This window comes from Haemorhous mexicanus, chromosome 2 (assembly GCF_027477595.1).
Source record: "Haemorhous mexicanus isolate bHaeMex1 chromosome 2, bHaeMex1.pri, whole genome shotgun sequence".
Classification (NCBI taxonomy): domain Eukaryota; kingdom Metazoa; phylum Chordata; class Aves; order Passeriformes; family Fringillidae; genus Haemorhous; species Haemorhous mexicanus.
In genome coordinates this window covers 28961045-28985813 of record NC_082342.1, presented here as the reverse complement: position 1 = coordinate 28985813, position 24769 = coordinate 28961045, and the positions used below count along the sequence as shown (strand labels likewise).

The 24769-nt window shown below is 45.2% G+C and overlaps 1 protein-coding gene across 1 annotated transcript in view; it reads left to right on the top strand.

Moving 5' to 3' along the window:
• The window catches only part of ARHGAP31 (Rho GTPase activating protein 31), a 60616-nt gene that overhangs the window by 18092 nt on the left and 17755 nt on the right, over positions 1-24769 (top strand). Inside the window, exons 2-5 of the mRNA XM_059838040.1 lie at positions 18324-18426; positions 18915-19059; positions 23538-23620; positions 24235-24342. Of these exons, the coding sequence (XP_059694023.1) occupies positions 18324-18426; positions 18915-19059; positions 23538-23620; positions 24235-24342 (439 nt within the window). The remainder of the gene's footprint in view (positions 1-18323; positions 18427-18914; positions 19060-23537; positions 23621-24234; positions 24343-24769) is intronic.

The following is a 24769-nucleotide window of genomic DNA, read 5'->3' as shown; positions in this document are numbered from 1 at the left end:
CTTTGCTGTGCCTCTGCCAAAGTGAGAGATGAAGATGCCTCTCTGAAGCCCTGTTCATTTCTTGAACTTACTCTTCTCAGATTGCTCTGATCAGGGCTGAATTTGAAGTACAGATGCCTGACTTCAATTTCCCTGAAATACAGGGTGTTCATCTCAGGATTTTTATCTGAGTCTGTCTCTTGCTTGGCTCCAAGGGAAAAGACAATAAATACTACAGGCCAGGAGACTGCAGATGCAAAAAATTATAGGCTTTAAAATGTCACTAGCTGAGCGCATAATAGATATTCTTTGCATTTTATGATTAGCTGTTGTGTTCTGTTGGCCAGTGCTGCCTTCCTGATGTAATTTATAAAGGAGTCTCAGGTCAGGGTGAGGCAAGCCAGATTTAAAACTGGATTTCCTGAGAACGCCACTATCTTTTGCAACATTTCCTCTGTTTTCTCTGAGCAGGACAAGCTCACCTGTGTACACCTGACTGTGACTCCCACCCACTTTGCCATCTCCCCTTCCATTCCTAGCCCAATAGGACATCATCCACCCAAATATCTCCTTGCATACTCCAAAGCAAACTGGTTTATGAACGAGGTTAAGCAGCTGAATCAGGCCATCATACCCAGCATTTCAGATCAAGAGAAGTGCATTATGTGTAGGATTCATACAACTGTTTCTCATCTCTGCCCAGAGCCATCTTAGAAACTGGGATGACCCGAATGCTGTGTGTGAAAACAGTCTCTGTATGGGGCCATCTGTGCCTAGGGGACCAAGGCACTGGTCTTTAGACCTTGGCAGCTGTATCTGCACTTCATGGATTTGTATTGATGTGTTTCCTTGCAACTCCTTTCATGCGCTGCTCAGGTGGGCCACAGGCACAGCTGGCCTCACTGAATGTCCCCTGCCTGTCATCCTCTGGTGTATGAAGCTGTGGAGTAGAAGGGGATGTGCAGAGCAGTGTGGCAAAGTTGGATGGAGCAGGGCTGTAGAAGCCAAGGGATCCAGTTAGGAGCATACCCCTTGTCTGTATGTTGTGCCACGAGCCTTCCCTAGCACCGGGCTCTCATCACTCCCTGTGTCCTTTCAAGCGCTCGGTACACAAAGTCTCTCGCAGTGAGACACGGGCAGTTTAAGGGATTTTCATGCTGTCAGAAAAAGAGTGTCTTCATTTTGTTACTGTGGCTCTGAAAGGTTTCTCCCTCACCTTGTAGCCCTGTGACTCCTTACCTCCATTTCAGCATGCTGCCTTTTACCACTGAGCTCCTCCAGAGGCACAGCCTGCATGGCATGGGGCCAGCCTCTGACCTCAGTGATACTAGCATAAATCTGGGATACTGCAGCCAACTGGTATGGAAGTACTCAGCTCCGAATATTCAGAAAGTATTCCCAGCCATAAAGGGGCTTATGATTTAGGTTAGTGAAACAGCAGTTCAAAGGCAACTTCTGTGTGATGGTGATACTTGCAAATCTCTCTTGTGACAAAGTGTTTCTGCAACATTCACACTTTCCCTGTTACTACCATAGTGAGCCATGAATTAATTCCAGGGGACTCCAAGGAATGCACCAGAACTCAACTCATGCCAAGAATGAAAAAAACCCCCAAATTTTAGGTGGATTTGTCAACAGAAGGTAGACTGTTGTAATTTGCTGCATCTGACATTGAAGACAGTGGTGCCATCAGCTCCAAGAGAAGTAGATTGTGTTGGCCTAGAACTCTTCTCAGATTGCTGAGAAACTCTTGGTGAGGCTGGATATGGATCAGAGGAGTGCTCAAGTTGAAAGCTTTGATGACAGTGTCTGGATAGGACGTTTTGGAGACCTGGAGACAAGGCATTGTCTGTTTTGAGTGCGCTTGACACAGAATGACCTTCCTTGAATGAAACCAAGCTGCAGACAAATATGATCTTTTGTGAGACTTGCAGCAAAATTCCTCTTTGGCCAGGGTCCCTTTTTGCTGTAATTGAAGAAAATTAATGGATAATAAAGAGTGGGGGAAAAGCATTGTGATAGGAAAAGATCAACTGAACCTGAGAGATGCAGAGCAGAGAGCAGGAAGAGCCTCAGCTCATTCCTAAATTGGATCACATCCTTACTGTAATGCTTCCCAGGAACGTGCAGTAGAGCAGTGCTGCTTAGGCTTCTCAGGCTGAAGCCAAACATGCTATTTTAGAACAACTGAGAGGCCATGACCAAAATATTCCAGCATATTGGTGGGCAAAACAGAGAGAGAGCAGGACAAAAGCCCTGGAAGCCCTGAAGATCCCCCTTGATGCAAACAGTTCAGGTGGGCCGAGGAGCAGTGCTAGGGCCGTCCTTACTGGGGAGTGCAGGCTAAAAGTGTTTCCTGTGATGGGGCAGAAAGAAATGGCCTGTGGTTGGTAGTTGCCTCAGTTTATTTTCCCCTTTCCTCCCAAGAACTCTGCCCTGGGATGCTGTGACAGCAGGCAGACACATTTTACAGGAGTTCCCTGAGGTCAGGCAGAGCTTGCTGGACTCAGCACAGACACTCCTGCAATCTTACAGGGAGCAACATGGGTCAGGAAGGTCCCAGGTCATCTCAGAGCAGTCCTGGGGGCATCTGAGGAGGTCTCTGGGGCAGGATATGCCTGGCCACCCTATCCCTACCCTGACACATGTACCCTTGGATTTGAGAACAGTCATGAAATCTGAGTTCTGACAGCCCTGCAGTCAGTTGGCTCAGGAGGCAGCAGTAATGCATATATCTGGACTCTTCCTCCAGACAAAGCAGGGAATGTGTCTGAAGGGGTGGATATCCATCCCAATATCCAAGGAGAGCCCTGAGCCCCCAGCGTAGTTTTCCTGTGTGCCTGGTAGCATCAGCAGCTGCTGGTTTGGAACAGTCTGCATATCCTTGTGCCAGGGCAGCTGGAGGTGGATTTGTTTTCTGTTGATTTCATGGCAGTGTTGCTGCTTCAGGCCACTGCTTTGGTGTGAGGAACAACAACATCCTAGAGGAGACATCCAGTGAACTGCTGCCTGCTCCATGGCTGGCCAATCCGCATGGCCAGCGTGGGAAGCGGGCAGACCACCCTGACGGCACCAACAAAGCCATCATGTTTGCTGACATTTCAAGGGAACGGAGGAGGGAACAAGGGCTGGGAACAAAAGCTAGGAACAAAAGTCTTTGATGCAGTTTAGAGGTGCAGTTGGAAGATATGGGCCTGAATTGTAAATGTCAGAGCCAAGTGCATTTTTGCTGGGGAGGGATTTTAAACCTCCATCCAGGTCCCAAAGGTGGGGCTTGAGTCTGAATTCCAAGGAAAGAAAATTATGCTGAAAACTGAGTGTGCTGTGAGATCAAAACGAAAGGTGAAAAAAGGAAAATGATGAGTAGCTGAGGAGATGGAGGAAGTCAGTAGACAAGGAATGCAAGAAGTGTGGTATAACTGATATGTAAACAGAAAGAGCATCTCTTGCAAGGAATTCAGGCCTTTCCTCACCCGCCCCCCACCCCCAACCTCCCTTCCCTGAAATGCTCAGAAATATTGCAGTTTCTCCCTAGATGACCCCTTGATACAATCCTGTGATTATTGTGGTATTCAGTTATGAGACAATCATTCAAGAGGAAAAAAAAAAAAGAAAAGAATTATAGAAGTGACAGCAAGCCACAAAGCACAGGACCAATTCCAAACATTCCCAGGAACAGGGCTACTGAAGTCTGGTCTTTTGGCACCGACTGACTCCTAGGACAAACAACCCAAAAGGTTTCTCTGACCATCTGATCAGTGATCTCTGATTCAAATCTCCTGAGGTTTTAGCCTGTGTGTTCAGGTTTAGGATAGGACTTTGGTTAGGGAAATTTTTTTCTGGTTTGGTGGAAGCTTGGGGGAAATTTATCCTCTTCCAGAAAAACACATTTGTGTGAGATTTTCAACTCAGCTTTCTGGGTCAGTGATTCTGACAAACCAGTTGCAATTTCTGCAGGCTTTACCAACTTCTGAATTTTTGAAGGTAAGTTTCTGTTTGCCAGGAGTTGAGATACAAGAAAACTGTCTCTTAACCTTAGATCTTCCACTATCACAGTGCATGATTCAGGCTGCCAAATAATTTCTGTTTCTCCTGTTTGCACCTATGGGATGAGAACGATCCTTATCCTCTGTTAATTCATGACTCCTTGCTGAAGGCTTAGATTTTTGCTGACATAAGCAAAGCACATTCTGTGAGACTGTGCTGAGGTTTTATCCTCACAATGGGGGACGTGACATACAAGCAAGATTTCAAATGAGAGGGTTTTGTGTCCTGAGGGTTGAAAAGCAAACCATAGGACACTCACCTCCTTTTTTCTCATTCATTGACAAGAAACACATGCAATATTTTGGGCTTCAGCTTGCAAGGAACAGTGCTGCCATCCTCAGAAGTGTACAGAGAGGAGCAAACACTAGGCAGGCATTGATGATACCACTCAATGTCCATTAGAACTGGTTCCTGTTTTGCACTGAACTGTACTCCATCTTCCCCTACTGCAAGACTTCCTTTCATCCAGAACTGGAATAAAAAAGGAGAAACTACCCCTAAAATAAAAATTCTCCAAAAGGTTTAATTAAGTTAAAAATAACAATAAAGGAGCAAATATATTTCACCTTCTAGAATCAGTGTATCTGAGTGTTTGGTTGAAAAACTGAACAGAATCCATGCATTCTGGTGAAACATTTTGATTTTGTGAAACGCACAATTTCCGACTGGAAAATCTTTCAACTGGATGATTTTCAAGTGGCCTTTCTTCCCACATGCTTTAGTATCCAATTTAAACTCCAGCTGCTGGTTGTGGTCGTCCCTTGCTGTAGTGAGTGCTGGCACTTATGCTTTCCTTTAACACAGCAAACTCTTCCAGGGAATCTTTCTGTGGCTCAAAAGGCATCACCTGATAATGACATGGGAAGGCCGGTGAGATGGTTTTGTCTTTGTCTCAGTGGCCGGTGCAGAACCATTCCGTTCAGAGTAATCTCCTGTCGGATTTTGAATATCCAGGAAGCCTGCCTCCCACCCTGTCCCTGAGAAGGCAATTCTACACAATACTAAGTCTCAGGGTTAGGTGGTTTTCCCTACTCTGTAATATCCTCTCACAGTTTCATTCACTCGTGGCTGCAAGCCCTTGATGACCCTGAAGCAGCTCTTTCCCTCGATGTTGTGCCTCCCCCGTGCAGATGACTGCTGCTTCATTTCTCTCCTGGTCACTGGGCCAGCTGTGCCTCTCTACCACCAGCACTTTGTTCTTCCTCGCCAGTTGATCCCTGCAGGTCATTCGAGTCTCTGCTCCTTTTCTCTTCCTCCTCCCCATGTGCTTCACGGTATCCTGTTTTCCTTGTAACTGTAGCCACACTGCAGGGCTGAAAGACTCAAGGATTTTTCCATTAATAATCCCCACGCCCTTTTCCTGGTCGGTACACTGCTTAAGAGGGATTGAGGTAATTCATTCACGAATAGCAGGCGGTACTCAGAGCGGGGGAGAGGGTGGCAGGAAGATGTGGGCTTGGTGGGGTCTGTGTGTCCTGTGCCACCCTCCAGCCAAGGGCGGTTTTGCTCCTGCAGCAGCTCCTGGTGCCCCATCCCACTGTGGTGTGTGAGCACTGGCACAGCTCCAGCCATGGAGGGCACACCCTCCATGCCTGGGAATGCTTGCTCCAGTGTCAGCACTGCAAATTTCAGCAGCCCTGGCCAGCTCCTGCTGGGGGAATGTAGGTGGGCTTTTTTTCCTTTGCGTCTTACACCCTCACCAGCCTTTAAGATTTTGCAACTGCACCTTGAGTAAGAATTTCTTCTGGTGAGGAAAACTAAGCCCCAGTTCACTCTCTTGCAGCTCCTCTGGCTCTGCCAGACTTGGGGCTGCATCTGCTGTTGACTATAGTTGTGTACAGCTGGAATAATTTTGTTGGCCTCTGCGGCAAATTATGGACAGAAATTGGAGGTATAGTCCTTTACTGCAGTGTCCCCAGAAGGTGACTAGACCACAGATACGAAAAAAAGGAGAAAATCATATTATAAGAATGTATTTTATTGATATACCTGTAACTCATCCCAGAGGAACATTAGGAGCACTAGTTCTACAGAGTCTGCTAAGGGACAGGTCCTATTCTGGTTAATGCTGTGCACTCCTTAGTGAACACCATCCCCACCCCACCTGTTTGGCTATATCACATCCATAAAGGGGTGTGGATGTGATATAGAAAATGCTGGGGTGCTCCATTTCCCCAGTCAAGGGAAACCCTTTCCTGCTGGGGTGCATGTCCTAAGGGGACCCAACTCCTTGCTCTCCGAGGGAGGCCATGGGACCCTTGTGGCTGAAATCCTGTGAAGGGTTGGCAGCACTGTTACCCTCTGGCTGTGCTCCTCACCCTCTGCCCTGCTGTGTGTCCCTGTAGCCACAGGCTCCATGACTTTTTCTTACACTGTGGAGCAAATTGCAGACTTCCTGGTGGGAGATGGGACAAGCCCATTGGCTTCTCTAGTGGGACGATGCAAACCTTGAATACCATGGGCTGGGGGAGGCCTGAAATGATGTCTGGCTAGGTTTCCTCTTCTCTGCTATGGCAGTGACACACACAATGGCAGTCTGTGGAGCTGAAGTGATTCAGCTTGGTGTGAGCTGTGTTCTGCACATTCGTCGCCCATTTTCTCCACTGCTGATGAAACAGCACTGGCAGTGGTAGTGATTCCTCCATTTGGGAGAATAAAGAGGAAGGCAATAGTCTGGTGTAAAGGTCTTGGCATTTCCCACAGCTTATGACAGCGCTGCTGGAACGCAGGGGCTGTGGCTGTAGCTATTCTATTGTGAGCTTACATTCCTTAGCAGTGGGAAATCGGCAGCTGTAATTAGTCTCTGATGTTCTCTGCTAATAAGTGATTTTCTGCTACTTGCAAAATACCAGCATCCCTAAGACATAACTGTATTGTTTTGACCTCTTATCTCTTCTCCCTCCTCCTCATTGAGAGGGACCCCAGATGTTCTCCAAGACTTGGAAAAAAAGCCATCCACCACTGCTCCTCCCTATTACATCTCTTTCTCCAGTACTATTTTTTTTTTCCCGGCCACTGGGTAGGAAAATGGTTCCTGCTAGTCCTCATGGAAGAGGACACAGATGCCGTCAGGAAGCCCATTTATTTAGGAGGAAGAGGAGTCTGACATCAACAGGAAGAGCTGTGCAGCAGAGCTGCTCCTGCCTCTGAGAGAGGGGGGCCTTGAAAACAATGTCAGCTCGCAGTTTAGGACTGGCCAGCAGGAAACGCATGCACCCTGGTGTTTGCTGTGCAGAGGAAATGATAAGCACTACCTGGCCTGACTTGGAGCACAGATAGCATGGGGGAAAAATGTGGGGGAGGGGGAAAGTTGTTTTTCTTCGTACTGCTTCAGAGCCTGCCCTTTGCAAAATGGAAAACAAAATAAAGTGTGAAATATGGAATATATCAGGAATCTGTTGGTGGGCTTGGAAACCGAGGAACACAATTGCCAAGTGATTAGATTTACTGCTTTAGTAACTGCTTGATATTGGGTTTTTTTCCTATTGTTAGCACTGAGAATGACCTTTAGTTTGATAACCCCTGGCATGCATATTTATTGAAAGGTGAAGGGAGTGAGAGGCTTGTATCCCCTGTGGAACTGGGAGGATTTTTTGTGCAGAAAGACATGGGGACAGTGCTACCACTAGGAGCAGAAAGGCCTTGTGAGTACAAAGAAGAGTGTTGTGTAGATGGAGATCTTTCCTGACTTGTCCTTACTAGGTGAGGGGATGGAAGCCTTCTTGAGAAGTAAGGAGATACCATCATGCTGAATATTTCATTCAGCTTTATTTCTTTTCCTCTTTTACTAGTGTCTTTAAAAGCAACATTGTGCCTCCTTTCATCACTGACCATCTGACAGAATTAGTTTCTATTTCTGATGCCCTTCCACCTCTGGCAGGCAGTTGCAGAGGTCCAGTCCCTGCAGCTTAGCCTTGGAGAAACCATTCCTTGTCCTCTGGGTGCATCTCTGTAGTTGTGTGCTGACGTCCTGAGGTGGAGGTGGACAGACACAAAGAGCATGGCAGGAAACATTCTAAACAATCCTAGCCCAGGTCAGCCTCTAGAAGGCTGGGAGGCACTGTGGCACCATCTGCAAATGTTGTTCTGCCTCCTTTGCTGTCGTTGCTGATTCTCTCAGGCTCTGGAGAGCGAGCAAACTGCCCTCTTGCAAGAGATGTGAGCACTGATGTGCCACAGGGCTGGCAGATGGAGCAGTGCTGTGCTCCCTGCTGTTTCTGCAAGAAGCCCTGAAGGAGCAGCACCACATGCAGATGTTTGAGCCAGGCTGCTCAGCAGCTTTTTCTTGAGCTCTTTACCCTCCCTGGTGTCTGGAAAGGAAAACAAAATCCTTGTGAACATGGCTGTAAGAATACACTTTGGAGTATTCTGCAGCCTCTGAAGATGAAAAGATTTGGCCAATATGACCCATATCCCAGGGGCTGCCCTTCTTAACTAAACTACTGAGTGAAACCAGTCCACTGAGACTGGTTCTGGACTTGCTGATGCAGATGTCCATGCATGCTTGAGGAACAGTCCTCCAGACCAACAGCTTTCCTTGGCTGTGGGTGAGTGCTTCACCCAGCAAAGCCTTCAGCAGCAGCAAGCAGGGCAACGCTACAACAAGCAAGAGGACCAGCATGTCATGATGTGTCCCCCAGACCTATGACATTGGCCTAGCATGACTTTCACATCTTTTGACTTTGTTAGGCTTTGACTGACAACTCAATAAAACCCATCTGTTTCTCTAAGAAGAATTTCCTGGTGATGCACATGAAACCTCACACAGGCACACACGTGCATACATACCCTGAAATAGTTGTATGTGTAAAAATACATTCATTTGTGTGTATGTATGTATATGCATTTATATGCTGATATATGCACTTATTTTTCTGTAGAGTTATGTGTGTCTGATCAGATGCTGCTTCTGGCAGAATTTTCCCCATGTTTTTCAGACTCAGAAGCTGAGCCCACAGACTGCTGTGATTGTATACCCAGGGCACTACTTAGGATGGGTAGAACAGCACCTTGTTTCACCAGAAAAGCATCAGCAATCCGAGTTACCCACAGCTTAATCCTATTCAAAGAAATACTGACCTGTTTTCAGCCTCCTCTGAGCAGGGTTGGGGGGAGCATTTCTAGGTGACCTTCCACTGCCAGCAGAAGTCTTAATTCTCCACTCTGTGCTGAAACTCACACCATCATTTTGTGCTCCTGTAAAGCTGGTGAAAATGCTTCTATCATTTGTATACCTCCTTTGCTAGTATTTGCATGTCACAGTAAAAGGTGAGAGGGTATAGAACAAATTGATCTTATTTTCTTTTGTGGAAGATACTGAGGAGTCCAATGGGATTTTTTTGTATGAGTGTGTTTCTTTGGGTCAGGCCCAGGCAACCTGGCAATGAAAACACTCAGTCTAAATATATGCTCAGCAACTGAGCAAAGATGGAATGGATTTGATGCTGCTTGGCTACAAATTATAATGCTTGATTATTGCTAGTGCCTTTGCATGTTTGTTTTCAATCAGACTGACATCATAAAGCCATATTTACTTTTTTGCAAAAGTCTGTTTTCGTTTGCCTTTCACTTCTCATTTGCAGCTGTTATGGGTTTGCATTCAGGCTCCTCATCTGTCTGCCTGTGATATGTAATGATCCTCAGTGATTTTCCTGCTCTTTGCCCTAAGTTGTTGACTGTCTGTAAAACAGCCCATTTGGAATAACCTCTGGAAATTGCTGTACCGCTCTTGACTAGGAGAGCCCTAGAGGCAAGATCAGGGGGAGGCCTGAGTGAAAGAACATTGCTGCATAACCTAGTGTCAGTCTGCATCAGTCCATCAGTGTGACAGAGGGCAAAAGAAAAAGAAGGGAGAAGATATAAGTAAGTTCTGTGAGATTCAACTATGTCATTTTTCTTCCACACGAGAGCTTGGTCTGGGACCAGCTTCTCTGTTAGTTTGTATCTTGCTACCAAACGATAACTTGGGCTCTCAGTGGGGTGATGTTCTCCCTTTTACACACCTGAGCTCATTGGCACTGCCACCCTGAGTAAGCTGGCACAGCTGGATGTGTGCTTTAAAGCTTGGAAGTGGCTGTCATGTCTGCTTGTGAATGTGTGGCAAGCATGGAAGGAGAACCATGAGTGGTGGTGGACCTCCATCCTCTCCTTGAACATTTGAAGGAAAATTGCACATTCCAGAAATTTCCTGGAAAAAAAACCAGCAGAGAGAACTGCAGAGCAGCCCACTTTACTGCAGCATGGGTGTTCATGAGATAAAGCCCAGTTCCTTGCTTCATCCTGTCTCTTCTGCAGCCTTCCAATAGCATTTATTTGGGAATTAATTGCTCAGTCACCTTTGTTGCTTTGTCACCATGCCATCACTACAAAAAGTGAAGTAGGGATCTGTTGGTCAGTGAGAGATCTTTACAGAGCAGCACAGAAACTGCAGGCAGATTCCACGTCCTCTAGAGATTGCTACAGATTTCTGTGTATGGAGATGGTGTTTGTGAAGGGCACAGTACAAAGGACTTCAAAACTGTTTAACTAGTTACTGGTATTTTTCAGGTGCACATCAAGACCTAAGCACTCAGAATTTCCTTCTAACAGTCCCAAAAGAGTGTATTATAAAGAGAAACCTGGAATCCCTGTTGCCTAGCACATTAGAGTCCGAGTAGAAAAGGACTAAGGGACAAACTAACACTGACACTCAGGTGGGGAGCATTGATCCCCTTGAACTGCTGCTCTCCTGATTCTGGAAACCTATGAATCCCATGTAGGAATCTCAAAGTGTCAAGGGAAATTTTGGGTTCTACACTCTTACAATAGTCAAAAAGCATGTATTAAAGCTTACAAGTTGCCTCCAGAGTAATTTTGGGACTGTAAGAAAATGAGCTGGTCTACATCAGGTGGCAGGCCCAGGTAAAAGATGTGCCTGTTTTTTAACTTTCTTCTGAAGCTCTTGTAAATGAAAACATGGTGTGGGTTAGCATTGATTACTTGGATTTCCATGCTTAAGAGGAGAGCAGAAGAAGAAAAGAAAGTATGATGCAGAAAAGATGCCATGAGCTTGTTTATAAATCGGATGAAAGACAGCAGGCTCTCAAGAGACTTCAGATGAAGCCTACATTACTGGCTTTCCATCCCATCACCCAACACATACCTGGGCTCTTCCCTGGTAGGTTGCTTCTCCCAGCTCCCTTGAGCTGCAGCATCGGCATCGCCCTTCTCCTGCACTCCATCAGTTGGTGCAGCCTTTGGATTTGTTAGTGGTTTCAGTACATGTCACTGGAGTCGAGGTCCATGGCAGAATTCCTGTCTTACAGCTTGCTTATCATCACAGTATCTAGCCATTTACCTAGACAGAGGTCAATTCATTACATGCAGCTCCAAAACTATCCTGATGTTTTCCATACTTACACCCGAGTCCATTCCCAGACACAGCATAAATTGTCCAGTTACTCCCATCTCCAGAATTATTTATCCTGATTGCTTGTGATGTGGTAAACGAAATGCTGGACAATATCCAACCTAATCTGTTGTGGATCAGGGTTGTTAGGATTTGAATGGTTAGCTGAGGACGTGCACAGCTCATTGACCTGCCATGCAGAACCTGAGCCACTGTTTTCCGAGGTGATTGTACCACAGAGTCATAAAAGTTAGGAGTGGAGATATCCTGTTCTGTTATCTGGTCCTTTTTTTGCAGGAAATTCTCAGCAGGATGTTTTCCTAACAAAACTATTCTAGTATTTAGTACAACCTCTTTTAAAAGTGCCTGCGTGACAGAATTTGCCAGCTATGTCAAGGTAAAGTCACATTTCAGAGGGGCACAGTGACCGCCAGGGCTGAGAGTCAGCAGTCAGTGGCTGCTTTGGCAGGGCTTTCTCTTAGGCTTTCTTTGATGTGTGTGCTGTCTATGATGAGCTGGCTGGGTCTGCCAAGGGCTTTTTCATTCCTGCTTCTAACATCACAGTTGTCAGATCTGCTCTGGAAAATCAGGTGTTCCTACATGTCTTATTTAGATATGTTAGATGTAAGCTGGGTGCAATATCAATGGGGGAAAAAAAAAAATCCTTGATGCTGGTGCCATTGGCTTCACTCAAACTCACAGCTGAGCCTGCAGATTGTGTTGAAATGCGTGTGCTTGAAATCAGGAGGCCACATCCCAAAGAGCACTCAGTGTTTCCACTTCCCATGCAGGCCATGGAGGGCGATGGCTCACAGCATCCGACAGATTTGAGATCTGTTTTTCCTACATTTTTGCCCACCAAATCACAACTGTGACAGGACAGTGCTTTCATCGCAGGGAATGGCACTGTTGTGATAACCTTTGTGACATTGCAGGGCCATTTCTCACAGAAGCAGAGGGGAAAAAACACATGAAGTGTGTGACTTACATGGTGAATAAATTGTGCTGTCCATGTGGACAGGATCACCTTGGTGCCAACCATTCATCCTTTTAAACTGTGTTTATGGCAGCTAAAGGAGAAAAGCTAAGGAGAATTGTAGGTTTGTTTTTATGCCTGTTTGGTGCTGTTTACTGTCTCATGCTGTTCAAATACAAGTGTGTGTGTGTGTGTGTGTGTGTGTGTGTGTGTGTGTGTGTGTATGGAGGGGTTGTGGCAGCTTAGCTACAGCTAACAGCCAAATTCAACACTAGAATTTGAGAGTGAAACAGGTTTTGGATTTTTTTTTTTTTTTTTTTTGATTCTGTATAATGAATTTATTGCTGGTGAAAAGTATGCACAGACATCCTGGAAACCTCTGTCCTTGTAGCATTTATATCCTGACAGAGCAAACCATCCCCTTTCTCAGCTCTGCCAATTTCATCTCTGAGCAGGACAGACCCTCTGCATGGATTTTGGATGCTGTGGTCCCTTCCATCCCTGGATGCTGCTGGCAAGGAAACAGTGGAAGGCAAAGGAAATGCTACATGATGTGAAGGCAGGATTTATCTTTAGCTGCCACTGGTTAGGGCAATGCACTGGGAGAAAATCTGGTGTTGTGACTGATGTGCTGCACCAGGGCTTGGGTGAGCTGCAGGGAGGAGAGCACAGTTTGATCTGCTCTCAAGTCTGTTTCTCAACCAACCTTATGCCTAGTGAAAATTAGGCCATGTCAGCAAAAAAGAAAAAAAATACTGTGAATCAGCTTTAAAACTCGTGATTTACAGTAGAAAGTCAGGAAATGCAGAAAAATATCATATCAGACATACTGATGATCAAGTATGTTGCCATTTGTACAATGTTGTTCCTTTCCTGTGATTAGGAGGCCAACTGAATATATTAGTTTGTTCTGTTTCATTATTATTTTGTACAAAATAACAACTCTTGCTTAGTACAGACTGAAACACTTTTTAAAAGGAAGTATTTCCTATTTTAGTCATTTAAATTGAAACAGGAGACTTTTGACCTTTATTGTCGTGGTATTGACATAGCATGATAGGAAACATGCACTACTATTGAGGGCAATTGAAGACAGTGAAAAAAAAAACTTATGTATAACAAAACCAAAATGATGAAATAAAAATGTCTACAACTTTTTTTTTTTTTTTAATGGTGCAGGATTCGTAGTGGGGAGAAATGAAAAAAAAATCCAAACTATTTCCTGCAAGTCAAAAATCAAAAAGTTGGTGTTCCAGGTGAAATGAAAGGTCTGCATTAATCCTCCCAATAGCTGAACTAAAATTAAAATAAAATTAGAGAGGACATAAAACCTCCACCCTGTGGCAGAAACCAACTACCAAGGAGGCCCTGAGCATGTCTGTCACTAGTGCGTATTCTAACAAGGAGTAAGAAAGAGAAAATGACAGAAGGATAAAGTAGAAAAAAATTTCTGAGAAATATTTTCTGAGAAAATAACAGAAGGGTAAAGTAGAAAATTCAGTGTGCTGCTATTCAGTCCAGTTCAGTGCAGTGTACCCGGAGCACATGGCCCAGTCCAGGTTAGCTGACTTACTGTCTAACTGGGCACTATTCACACTGACCCCGTAGGGTCAGTGTGAATAGTGCCCAGTTAGACAGTAAGGAGGAGCTCAGCAAGCTCCTCCCTGGGTACCCCATGGACACTCAGAGTTTCTTCTGGAAGGTGGCGCTGAAAGCCACAGGATATTGCCTGCATCTCCTGCTGGACCAGCATCTCCCTTGCTCTTTGCTGGCTTTAGTGGGAGGCCAGGTGGGTCCCCTCCCACTGGACACTCCCTCTTTTCTTAGTGGCCTCTCCAGCTTGGGCTGCTTGGGGATCCCAAATGCTCAGTCCAGTGCCAGATGGAGCCTTTGTCAGGCTGGCAAAGAATGGGCACCTTGCTTGCTGGTGGGGAGGTTTGGTGGGTGGCAGCACCATGGCTGGGAAAGGATGGGAGAAGGGAGAGCCAGCAGTTCTGGGAGGTGGGAATTTCAGTGCCCACTCCTGCCACTGGAAGCTGGGAGCATCAGAAGGAGGAGAAGTGGTGCCTGACCCATCCAGAATGGCAGACGAGTGTAAAGGAGGTGGCATGAGCTGTTGTCTTGGCAAAGACCCTGGTGAAGGTGCACGTCTGTGTACACTGAACTTGGAGGTGATACCCAGGGAGAGTGGAACGAGTTACTGTAACTGCCCTTCTGGTTTATTTTTGTCTAGGGGAAGAGAAGTATTGTCTTTTGTGTGCAGTGTGTTTATAACTCAATTTCCCTTCTGACTGATGCCTTGCTCCACGCTCTCTTGTCCTCTTCCATCTGGTTTCTATTGTAGTTTTAAACGAGGACAGTTTGGCTGTCTGGCAGAACAAGCGGGGTCTGTGTGACACCAGCTGCCCCTTCCAGCTCCTAAGCCTCCTAAGCCTCCAGCACTGTGTTAATTATAGGAGTGTCAAGATTGGACTCCCTGCCCCCCATCTCCTTTCTGTGCCTGCATGTACAGCCCCTACTAAATCCCCATCCACGTCTGATCTTCCTTTGGGAGACACCCAGCCCTGTGATTTACATGCCCTGTGACTCTGATAGAGACCTGTTGTAAAGCACATGCCAGAGCCTGTACCTTCCTGCATTCAGGGTTGATCCCAGCCTCAGTTCATCAGGAGCCACATCTGAAATAATGCTACCAGCTCAGAAACTCCTGGAAGTAGAAGAGAGCTGCTCACTGCTGCTCTAACCTCACCACCCCCAAAAGCCCAAAAGGCTAAGCTTTGCAGGAGATCAGAGCTGCTCAGGAATGTCAGAGCTACAGGTCCTGCTCATAGAAAACATTTATTGTGCTCCAGTTCTATACAAGTGCTGCATTTAGGGGCTTGGTTTGCAGGAAGTCAACGTAGTCTCTTCACCTCCAGGGATCTGAGGTTGAAGTCTGTAATTTTCAGTTGCACGTGAAAAGTGTCCTCTATGGCTTTTTTTTTCTTTTTGACATCACAAAATTGCCGCAAATTTTGGCATAACTGACTGTTTCTCTTCCTATGATCCAAAGACATGGTATGGCAGGAAATCTTGTATATGATGAGTGAAAGGCACTGGCAGAGATATGTGAGAAGCCCAGGGTTGGAAAAGCAAGGAAAAATGCAGGGCTGCAGTAAGAGACACTGGCAGAGCTCAGTGTATGTTGCCTATTTGCAATCTAAAGGTTGTCTCTGCTGTGCAGTTTTCACCCACTTTCAAAAATGGGTTGGATTTTATACATTTGCAACAGATTGTTCCCCTCAGGCCCGTGTTTTTTGCTTACCAGTCCTCAACAGACGGATCTAGTCTTCTCTTCTTCTATATAGGGGATTTGTTTACCTGCCTGAGGCCTCTTGACCTAATTTACTCCAAGGAAACTTAGAACTCAGCCAGAAAATGGTGTGATTTAATGGGTCTTACTTTCAAGAGGTCAAATTAGTCACAACAAACATCACTATCTGCATTTTTAGTTGCATTTTAGTTTTCTTTTTCTTAATGCTGAGGTTTTAAAAAGTATCTAATAAAGCATGCTTTGTGCATGTACCCCATTTTTTGGCAGCCAGACACCATCATATGAGGCTTGTCTCCATGAAAGACTGTTAACCTTTGGACAAACCTTGTCATGTGGCTGTTGTGATCAAATATATTTTTTGTTCAATTAATTCTCTTTTTTGGGTTGCACGGAGTTCAATGGTTTCTATTCCCTCATCCAGACAGATCTGAGGTGGACATGGATCTGCCTAACTTTCATTTTTGGTGGCTACATGTCATTTATTCCAAGACCCCTACCAAGAAGGAAATTTTAATATGCCATGTATGCATAGCTTCTACCATAAAGATGTTAAAGCCTGATTTTCCAGAAATGGAAATGAGGCCTGAAGTAACTTGTCTTTCTCTTTTTTTTTAGCATTCTCATCATCATATGATCTGAGTTCCCTACTGCAGTTGCAGATAATCAGGACTTACTTAGAGATAGGAAGGTCCTCTTTTTTTGATGTGTCACTTGGACTTTTCTTGGAAGGTTATTAAAGAAATTTAGTTCTTCTTTTTTTTTTTGCTCTGTCTCCTTCCACACCATTCAGCCCTCATAGCAAGTAGGTGTTGCATGCCCTGAAAAGAATGCTTCCCAGGTTCTTTCCTTTCTAGAAGGCTCTGATGCACCTTCCCCTCCAAAGTCCAAGAGGAGAGAATACTATAGCTCTGTGACTGTTGTGGACAAAGCTTTCACTCTGTAGACTTCAGCTGTTCTCTTTGCAATTCCATGGTTTCATGAACACTGTTGTAGGCTTAGGGCCTCTGCCCTGAGCTCCGCCCAACAGCTTGAGGGTCTTGAAAATCAGCACAAGGGCTTTGAGTGTGACACACCATGACCAACGTACCCCTGTTATGAGTGCCTGACCAAAAAACCATAAAGTCAATTTTTCCCTGTTGTTTTGGAGAAGTTCCTTTGGCTGAGAAGAATTAGTCTGTTTGGACTGTTTGGGCTTCCAAGTAATCACTGGGACTTTGTGCACGCCTGCGTTTGGGTTGGCCAAAAGACAAGAGAAGGGACACACGAAAGGACTTCTTCTTTACTTCCCTCAGCAAGTCAGGAGGCGGAAGGGCAGCACTTCCCTGACTGACTGGCTCAGTAGCAGTGTGTCCCTGAGGTGGGTGCAAGCTTGGAGCCCTTCTCACCAGAGCCTGTGCCCTGCAGTGCTTGGCAGGGACAGGTCCACCCATAAGCTGGCTCTGGTCTCAGTGGCTCCCATGAGAAATACTAAGTAATGAAACACACTGTTTTTGTTCAGGCTGTTGTTGGAGGGCTGTCTTTGGATGCCATCTGATGAATCACATGTTAATATGCCATTATAGTCCTGACCTTTGAGCAGAAGGACTCAGGGAGGGTCCAGCCAGAGGCATTGTCTCTGGGGTGTCACAAAGATGCAGTAATTGCTATGCCTGGCTTTCCAGTCCAATCTATGGCTTAGCTGGTTTCTCTCCATACAGCTTTTGAAATGTGCAGTGCAGCAGAGTCAGCATTACAGCAGGGAACTTTTGACTTGTGCATTTACCAACTTGTGCCTATGGCTGTGTGAAGCATTGCATTAAATACACAGTAGTTTCTAGCACCTAATAAGGAAGGGCTTTCTTACTGTTATTGTTATAGCTTGGGTTGTTATAGTACTGGGGACAGGGAGCCTTGATCTGACCAAGAGAATGGGGGCTTCTTATACCTATGTAATGGGGAAAAAAATAAACATATACTTTTGGTCCAAGTCTAGATGTAAATGTTGTGCCTCAGGCTCCTCTCAGCTTTAAGACTGGTTAAGTCTTTGTCTAGTTATGCTGATGGAGTTCTTCTGAAGCCAATGTCAGGTTTTGTCAGTGTGCAGATCTAGTCAATATTTGAACTTTATACCCCCTCAGTGGGATTTATGAGCACTAAACTGTCGGTATGTAGGCTTATATGGAAGTGCGAATGCCTCTCTGATTTTTATCCAAGCCAATGAGACCTTTTGGCACAATTCAGCAAGGCTGGAGCTCTATACTGAGGAGGGTGGATGTTCCCAGGACCTCAAGCTTTACCACATGCTTTCAATTAGAATGAAAGAGCTTATTTTACTTTATTTTGGAATAAAAAGGAAGAGAGGGAAACCCTACCTTTCTTTCTGCTATGTTACTGTGACTTCAGGGTCAGTCATTGTCACACGTCAATGAGCATTGCATGGCACAACCACAGCATATCCTCACGGCCACTTTGCAGGGCCTATTTTTGATTTGCCCTCTATTTCTTTCATTGCTGTACCCTTCCCTGCACCCACAGAGAGTGGATGTTCCCTGCTGTTTTTTCATGGAATTGTCTCTCTCTGGTGACTTGTGGGAGCTGTCAGTGTGTATTCACTGGACATCTTGCTTTGCTTTCCTCTCTAGTCCCTTACGTGCTGAAGAGCTGTGCGGAGTTCATTGAGACTCATGGCATCGTGGATGGGATCTACCGGCTCTCAGGAGTGACATCCAACATACAGAAACTGAGGTAAGGGCAACGTCTGGGAGTGTCAGAGGGATTCAGGGACATTGCTCAGCACCTTTTCGGTGCTAGTCCCTCAGGTACAGACTGTGGCCAACAGAGCTCCACACTGATGCAGAAGATAAACTGTCTTTGAAGTTGCTGACCGGGGAAGACAACATTTTAGGGATTAGCCCAAAAAACCTCGGTCTCCATCTGCATCTATTAGTGGAAAAGGCAAAGAGGGTCTCAGTGCAAGTACTGAGTTACTCTCTCTCACTTTGGGACAAAGTAATCTCTTTTATCAGTTTGAGGTCCACTCCCTGAGTTAGGGATAACGGAGACTGATAGAAACCTCAGGGACTTGAACTTGGGACATAAACTGGGCCAGTCTGAAGAGACATCTCTGCTTTCCCATTTGTTTTTTCTCTAGCTGTAAATGAATACTTAGGGTGGATTACTGGCCTGCTACACCTCTTATTCGCCCATATTGTTATGCTTCCATTTTGTTTCAGACAAGAGTTTGTTTCTGACCAATGCCCAGATTTGACAAGGGAAGTTTACCTCCAGGACATCCACTGTGTGGGGTCACTCTGCAAGCTGTACTTCAGGGAACTGCCCAACCCTCTCCTCACTTATGAGCTCTACAAGAAATTCACGGTAAGACCCTTGGCTGTTCTTCTTCTCCAGCAGTGTGGATGTGCTGCAGATTCCTCCATGACAGCTGTTTGGGATTCACTCCAATGTCCTGGCTTCTGGTGCATCTATCCATATAAACACTTCTCAGTGCTCTTCCCTTCTCATCTCATGTTGGCTCTCTTCCCCTGTCCTTGTTTCTTTTCACCATTTCATGTTTATTTCTCTCAGTTTGTCTGCTGTTTCCTCCCCTTCATCTTGCTCATTTTTTCACTGCGTTGCTTCCCTGCTGCCTCTTTTTTTCCCCATTGTGCACCTCCTCCCAGCACTAATTCTCTTTCTTTTCCTCATTACTGTCCATCACTGAGTCTTCTGGTTCATCTGGGCTTGTGATCATAAACACAGGGGTGAGGTTTCCTCATCCCTGTCCCTCCAACTGTCCCTGACACCTGCACAAACTGATTGCCCAGCCCATGTGTAAAGCATCAACTTTTGTGCATCTGTCACACTTTTCATACTGTTTGCAGGGCTGCAGATGAGGATACTGGTTATGCCAGATACGGCATATCAGGTCCATCATGATCACATTGTAAATACAAATGGCAGAGGAAGGTGGCAACTGGCCAAGCAGAAATCTCTAACTTTGTTTAAAGAGATTACAATTCAAAGAGTAGTTACTTGATTCTGGAAAACAGCCATAGATTATACATGGATACAGTTGGAGCTTAGGAGCAGACTGCGGGGGAGCAGAAATATAAGACCACAAAGCCTGAATTTTTAAGAGACTTGGCTAATTTTTATGACAGATAATATTTTATTAAAAGGTGGCACAGCAAGCTATGCTTGTTATTAAAGCTGCGTGTTTCTTAGCACTCTAAATCTACTTTCAGTTTTTTATGACACCAGCAAATTTACATTCCATCACTGAGGCTGAAATCTTGCGTGCTGAAGGTATGCAGTTTCAGCTAAAAGAATTTACCAACTTCTTAAGATAACTGGTGTGGGGGATGGGAAAGATTGTTTTCTCAGTGTTAGAAACATCCGTCCTTTGTTAAGAATTTCTGTCATCCTGCTCTTTCCCATTTGCTGGGAGGAGGAGGCGACAGCCATTGCCAAAAATGTCAGATGTTGCAGAGAAGAAGTTCTGCAAAATCAGGTGCTGCTGTCCGAGTTGCCTCTGTCCCAAATCAAGCACTTCCAAGTGACACTGCTGTGGCACAGAAGGCACTGGGAGAGATCCATGGGGTCCTCACGAGGAGATGCTCTCCAAAATCTCCCTGTTGCCTGTTTTGGAAAGAGGTGTCAGTGCCAGGGGTGCTTGCTGTGGGGCAAAGTCAGATGGGCTGGCCAAGCAGGAATTTGCTGTAAGAAGTCAGGTAGCTGTTAGGGACATGACTCTGCTGGGGATTTTGGGGTGGGAGTGGCTCGCTGTGCTGCCTGACAGCCATGCAGTAATGTTAGGTGTCTTGCTGTTCCAAATTTTAAGTAAGATTAGTCTTTGTTTTAAGGTGATGTATAGTCAAATCTTCAGGAAAATCCTGAGCAGATTTGAAAAATTGACCTGTATCCTCAGGATATAAGGATTTTGAGGATATGGGGTAGGACTGCTGGAGACAGTCAGGATGAATAGGATCTTGAAAATACAGGGTATCATTCAGCCATTCACTGTAACTGATGAGTCTCATTCTTGTTGGAGCCATTTGGCCGGTGTCTTCCTGGCTATCACTACTGATTTATGGAAGAAAAAATGCTCTAAAGGAAACATTAAGATTTAAATGGAAACTTCTTTTAGGAAAGAATGTTTGCTGAAAAGTGAAGTTTTGGGATGATGATTTGCAGATTTTCAGTAGATATATTTGGTAAATAGCTTCATTCAAAAACAAAAGGGAAAACATTTCTGTAACTGTCTGAGTGTTTCTTTTACAAGTACTTTCTAAAGGAAATGTTTCAATAGTACATCAACACATCTAACTTACATAAAATGTCTTTCAGAAAAGGGTTAAATAGTTCCAAATTTTAATTATCATTTCTGTAACTAATGTTTGAGTGTGATGCTTTTGGTCAACCTTGAACAGTTGTTTTCTAAGATCTTATGCCAGCTTCCCAAAATGTTATCACTTTGGGTTGACCTAAAAAGGTGTTTTTTAAAAAATTTCTGGCTTTTCAGTTTTTCCACTTAGCCACAAAATCCATTATTCATGTAAGCCTGCTCAGAAGGGATTTATAATTGGTAACCCAGCTGACAGGAAGCACAGTCAGATACTAGGAGGAAAGAAAGAAAAAAGACCAGTTCCCTAAGGAGCAGAAAACCCACTAGGAGCGTGTGTGTGCATGGGGTGTCTGAACAGGGAACAGTGGCAGCTGTACCTCAGCAGACGAGTGCTGGTAGGAATAAAGAACACATGCTAATCCCAGCCTGACTGAGCCAGAGCTGGCTCTGAGCTGGGATAGGCTGCACTTTGAGTCACCACAGTGATTCAGAGATTTCTGTCTAAGGAAAGTCGAATTCTTAATGACTAGGGAAGAGTTGTCCTCTTGGTCATCACTATGTCAAGTTCACAGGTGTAACATCCTGGTCATGACCTCACTGGCTATAAATTTTTGCCAAATGATTGCCATCTTGTATCCTAGTGATGGATGGTTGTTTCTCAGGACAGATAAGTTGACTCTGCTTGGCTTGTTCTAGCCTGGGCATAGAGGGACCAGCTCTAGGAGGCCAAGCTTACCTTCCCTCTCTGGACTTTATTCCGCTCATTAACAAGGGCTCATGAATTGTGGACTCCCAGAATCACTAGTGGAGTTATTGGTTCTTCCTTGAATTCTGTATTCTGCTGCTGTAATCTGCAGTTTTAGAGGTCTCCTCAGGTCTCAAAGCACAGCTTGTGTGGGTCAGACATGTGGCTTGGAGGACTGAACAGGTCATGACCTCAGAGAAGCTGGTATTCACTTGCTGTCTAATCATTAGGTCATTGAGACCTGGAAGGTTGACTATGAGAATGAAAATATGCACCAGGTTAGAAAATATTGTGTACAATCTAGTTGAAATCTAATGCTTTAGGTGCACCAGTTAAAGTTTTTATTTCTCTCAGTCTCCATTTTTGGACAAGGCTATTCAACTGGAAACATTGGGTTAAGATTACAAGAGCTCTTATGCTTCAGATTTCTGGGTAGTTTTTTTTTTTTTTTTGTTTTTGTTTTTGTTTTTGTTTTAAGGCACCATAGACGCTTGTAAAATCACTAGAAGGAGTTAACTGCCTTTAATTTGGGCAAACCAGATCTCATATATACCTAACTAGTGAGCTCACTTGTTTTGATCTGCCATCACTTCTCTGGCCTGGAAACTGGCAATGTTTGGTTAGCTGATGGTTGCAGATGAGAAGTGATCTGCAGGGAAGAGGGCAGTGACAAAACCAGCATCGTCACGGGGGGTGCTGTCGTGGCTGCTGCAGGAAGATGCTTCTTTAGCGGTGGCTGGTAATTTCAGGTTCATGATGTTTAAGCGGCGGGTGGCTTGGGAAAGGCTGCTTCCTTCCTTTCCTCCACTGGCAGAGCTGACATCTGTCTGGAGGCAAAGCTTGTGCTGGCTGTGTGGGTCACAACATCTTCCTTTGAACTCGCTCCAAACTCCAGTGGCAGTCGGGTGGGTAGGAGGAGGTTCCCAGACAGTCATGCACTGTTTGGACTGGCTAGTGGCTTGTCCTCCCCCAGCAGAAATATTGAAAGGGAATAGCTGAACAGATGGATGCCAATGCAGTGAACTCCTAGGAATGCTGACAAAAGCTTCTCATGGCTCTCTGAGCTCTTGTTCTGTAGAGATTTGCTCAAGACTGAGATGTATAACTTTGATTCTGTCTAACTCTAAGAATTTATTAATCGCGCTGGGCAGGGATTCTGCTACAGCTTCTTCCATCATGAAAGATGCAAACCCACAAAAATAATCCCCTCAGCTATGTCCTTATGACAGTCAAAATATTGTTTATTCTGAAGAATACAGAACATGTATATTCAAGGCATTCTCATAACACAGCTTGAAAAACATGTTTTAACAGGTTATATTTGGGGGGTGTCATTGCTTTTTGCTTTTTCCATTATTTTCACTTCTCTCTTTCTCCTCTCTTTTTATTTTATCCATCATTACCCAAGTTAAAAAAAGTGAAAAGAACCAAAAAAATACCCCATGAAAAGCAAAGCAAAACAAACCAACACAAGCCAAAAACTCCCCTGTAGTTTGTAATTGGAGATCTAAGTCCTTGATTGCCCCTCTCCCATAAATACTGACCACCATGTCTGAATGTGTGGGCATGGTGTGCTGAGACATGGAATAACAGTGCAGGAAATCTCTGCTGTGCTGGGGACACAAAGAAACTTCTTCTTCAATAGCTCTGTAGGGTAACCAGAGAGCATTCCCTCTAAGACAGGGTGTCTTGTGTGACCCTTCTCATCCCTCTTCCTTTTCCCCTGAGTCCATTGCCAGGGTGTACTGTATCCTTGTGTCCCTGCAGGAAGCAGTGTCACGCTTCCCTGAGGACGAGCAGCTGGCACGAATTCAAAATGTCATCCAGGAGCTCCCACCATCACATTACAGGTAAGATTGTGTCCACAGAGGTGCTGATGATCAGCATGGTGACCTCACCCTCATCAGGGAATAGTGCCTGAAATAGCTCTAGGATTCATTTCCAGAAATCAATTTCCAAAAGCTGACTCACCATTTCCAAATCTGGCAACAATTTATCTGGCATTTAAATATCATTGAATAAACCTTTGTTAGAGACAGAACAAGGTGTCCCTGCTGCAGTCTTACCATCCTCCTTCCCCAAGTATGACCACTGTGGCACCCTTGGCAGTGTCCTGGGTGTGGTAAGAAGATGATCTACTGGAGGTGCCTGAGTAAGAGCTAAGAGCTCGGCCTTTGCATCATCCCATTCCCTCTTCCACCCATCTCCTGTGTTCTTTGTTCCCATCATGCTAAGGATACTTTGGTTCATGTCCCACCATTGGCCACCCCAGCTGTAGCTCAGCTGTCCAGGCATTCACTGCCATCCCATGCAGATGCTGGTGCTGTGTCTCCTCTGCCCCTTGGGCTCTGATGTGGCATTGCAGACACCTGGGGAGGGGACAGGGCTGGCTCTGAGCCTCGCTGTGCCAGCAGGCAGGCACTGGCAACGTGACACATTTTTCTTTCTTTGTGTGAAACTGCAGAACATTGGAATACCTGATCAAGCACCTGACTCACCTGGCCTCCTTCAGCAACATGACCAACATGCACACCAGAAACCTGGCCTTGGTGTGGGCTCCAAATCTCCTCAGGTACACTAGAGGTTCCTCTAATCCAGAGCAGCGTGCTGAGTTCCAAGGGCAGTGGCAGCATCTGAGCTTAATGACCTGAGGGAAATGCAAAGACAGGGAAAAGCTGAGCAACTAAAGAGTGTAGCAGAGTAAACAGCTTTTCTTCCAGGTTGAATAATCTAAGGTTTTACTGCCAGTGTCCAAGGAAGCTTGTGGGTTTGTGTGTTTCTTACTAAAAAAACTTGTTATTTGCAAGTTGAGCATAGATTTAGAAATGGGGACTTAACTCATCACTTGGGAATGTTAATTTTTGGTGGTGCCGGTGCTTCTGCAGCAGGGCAGTGAGAGACAGCAAGGATCAGAAGGGAGAAAACCAGGGCAATAATACTAGAGACCTGTTCCCAGATCTGCTTGTGCAAAATTGAGATGAGCTTGCTGGGCTTGAAAT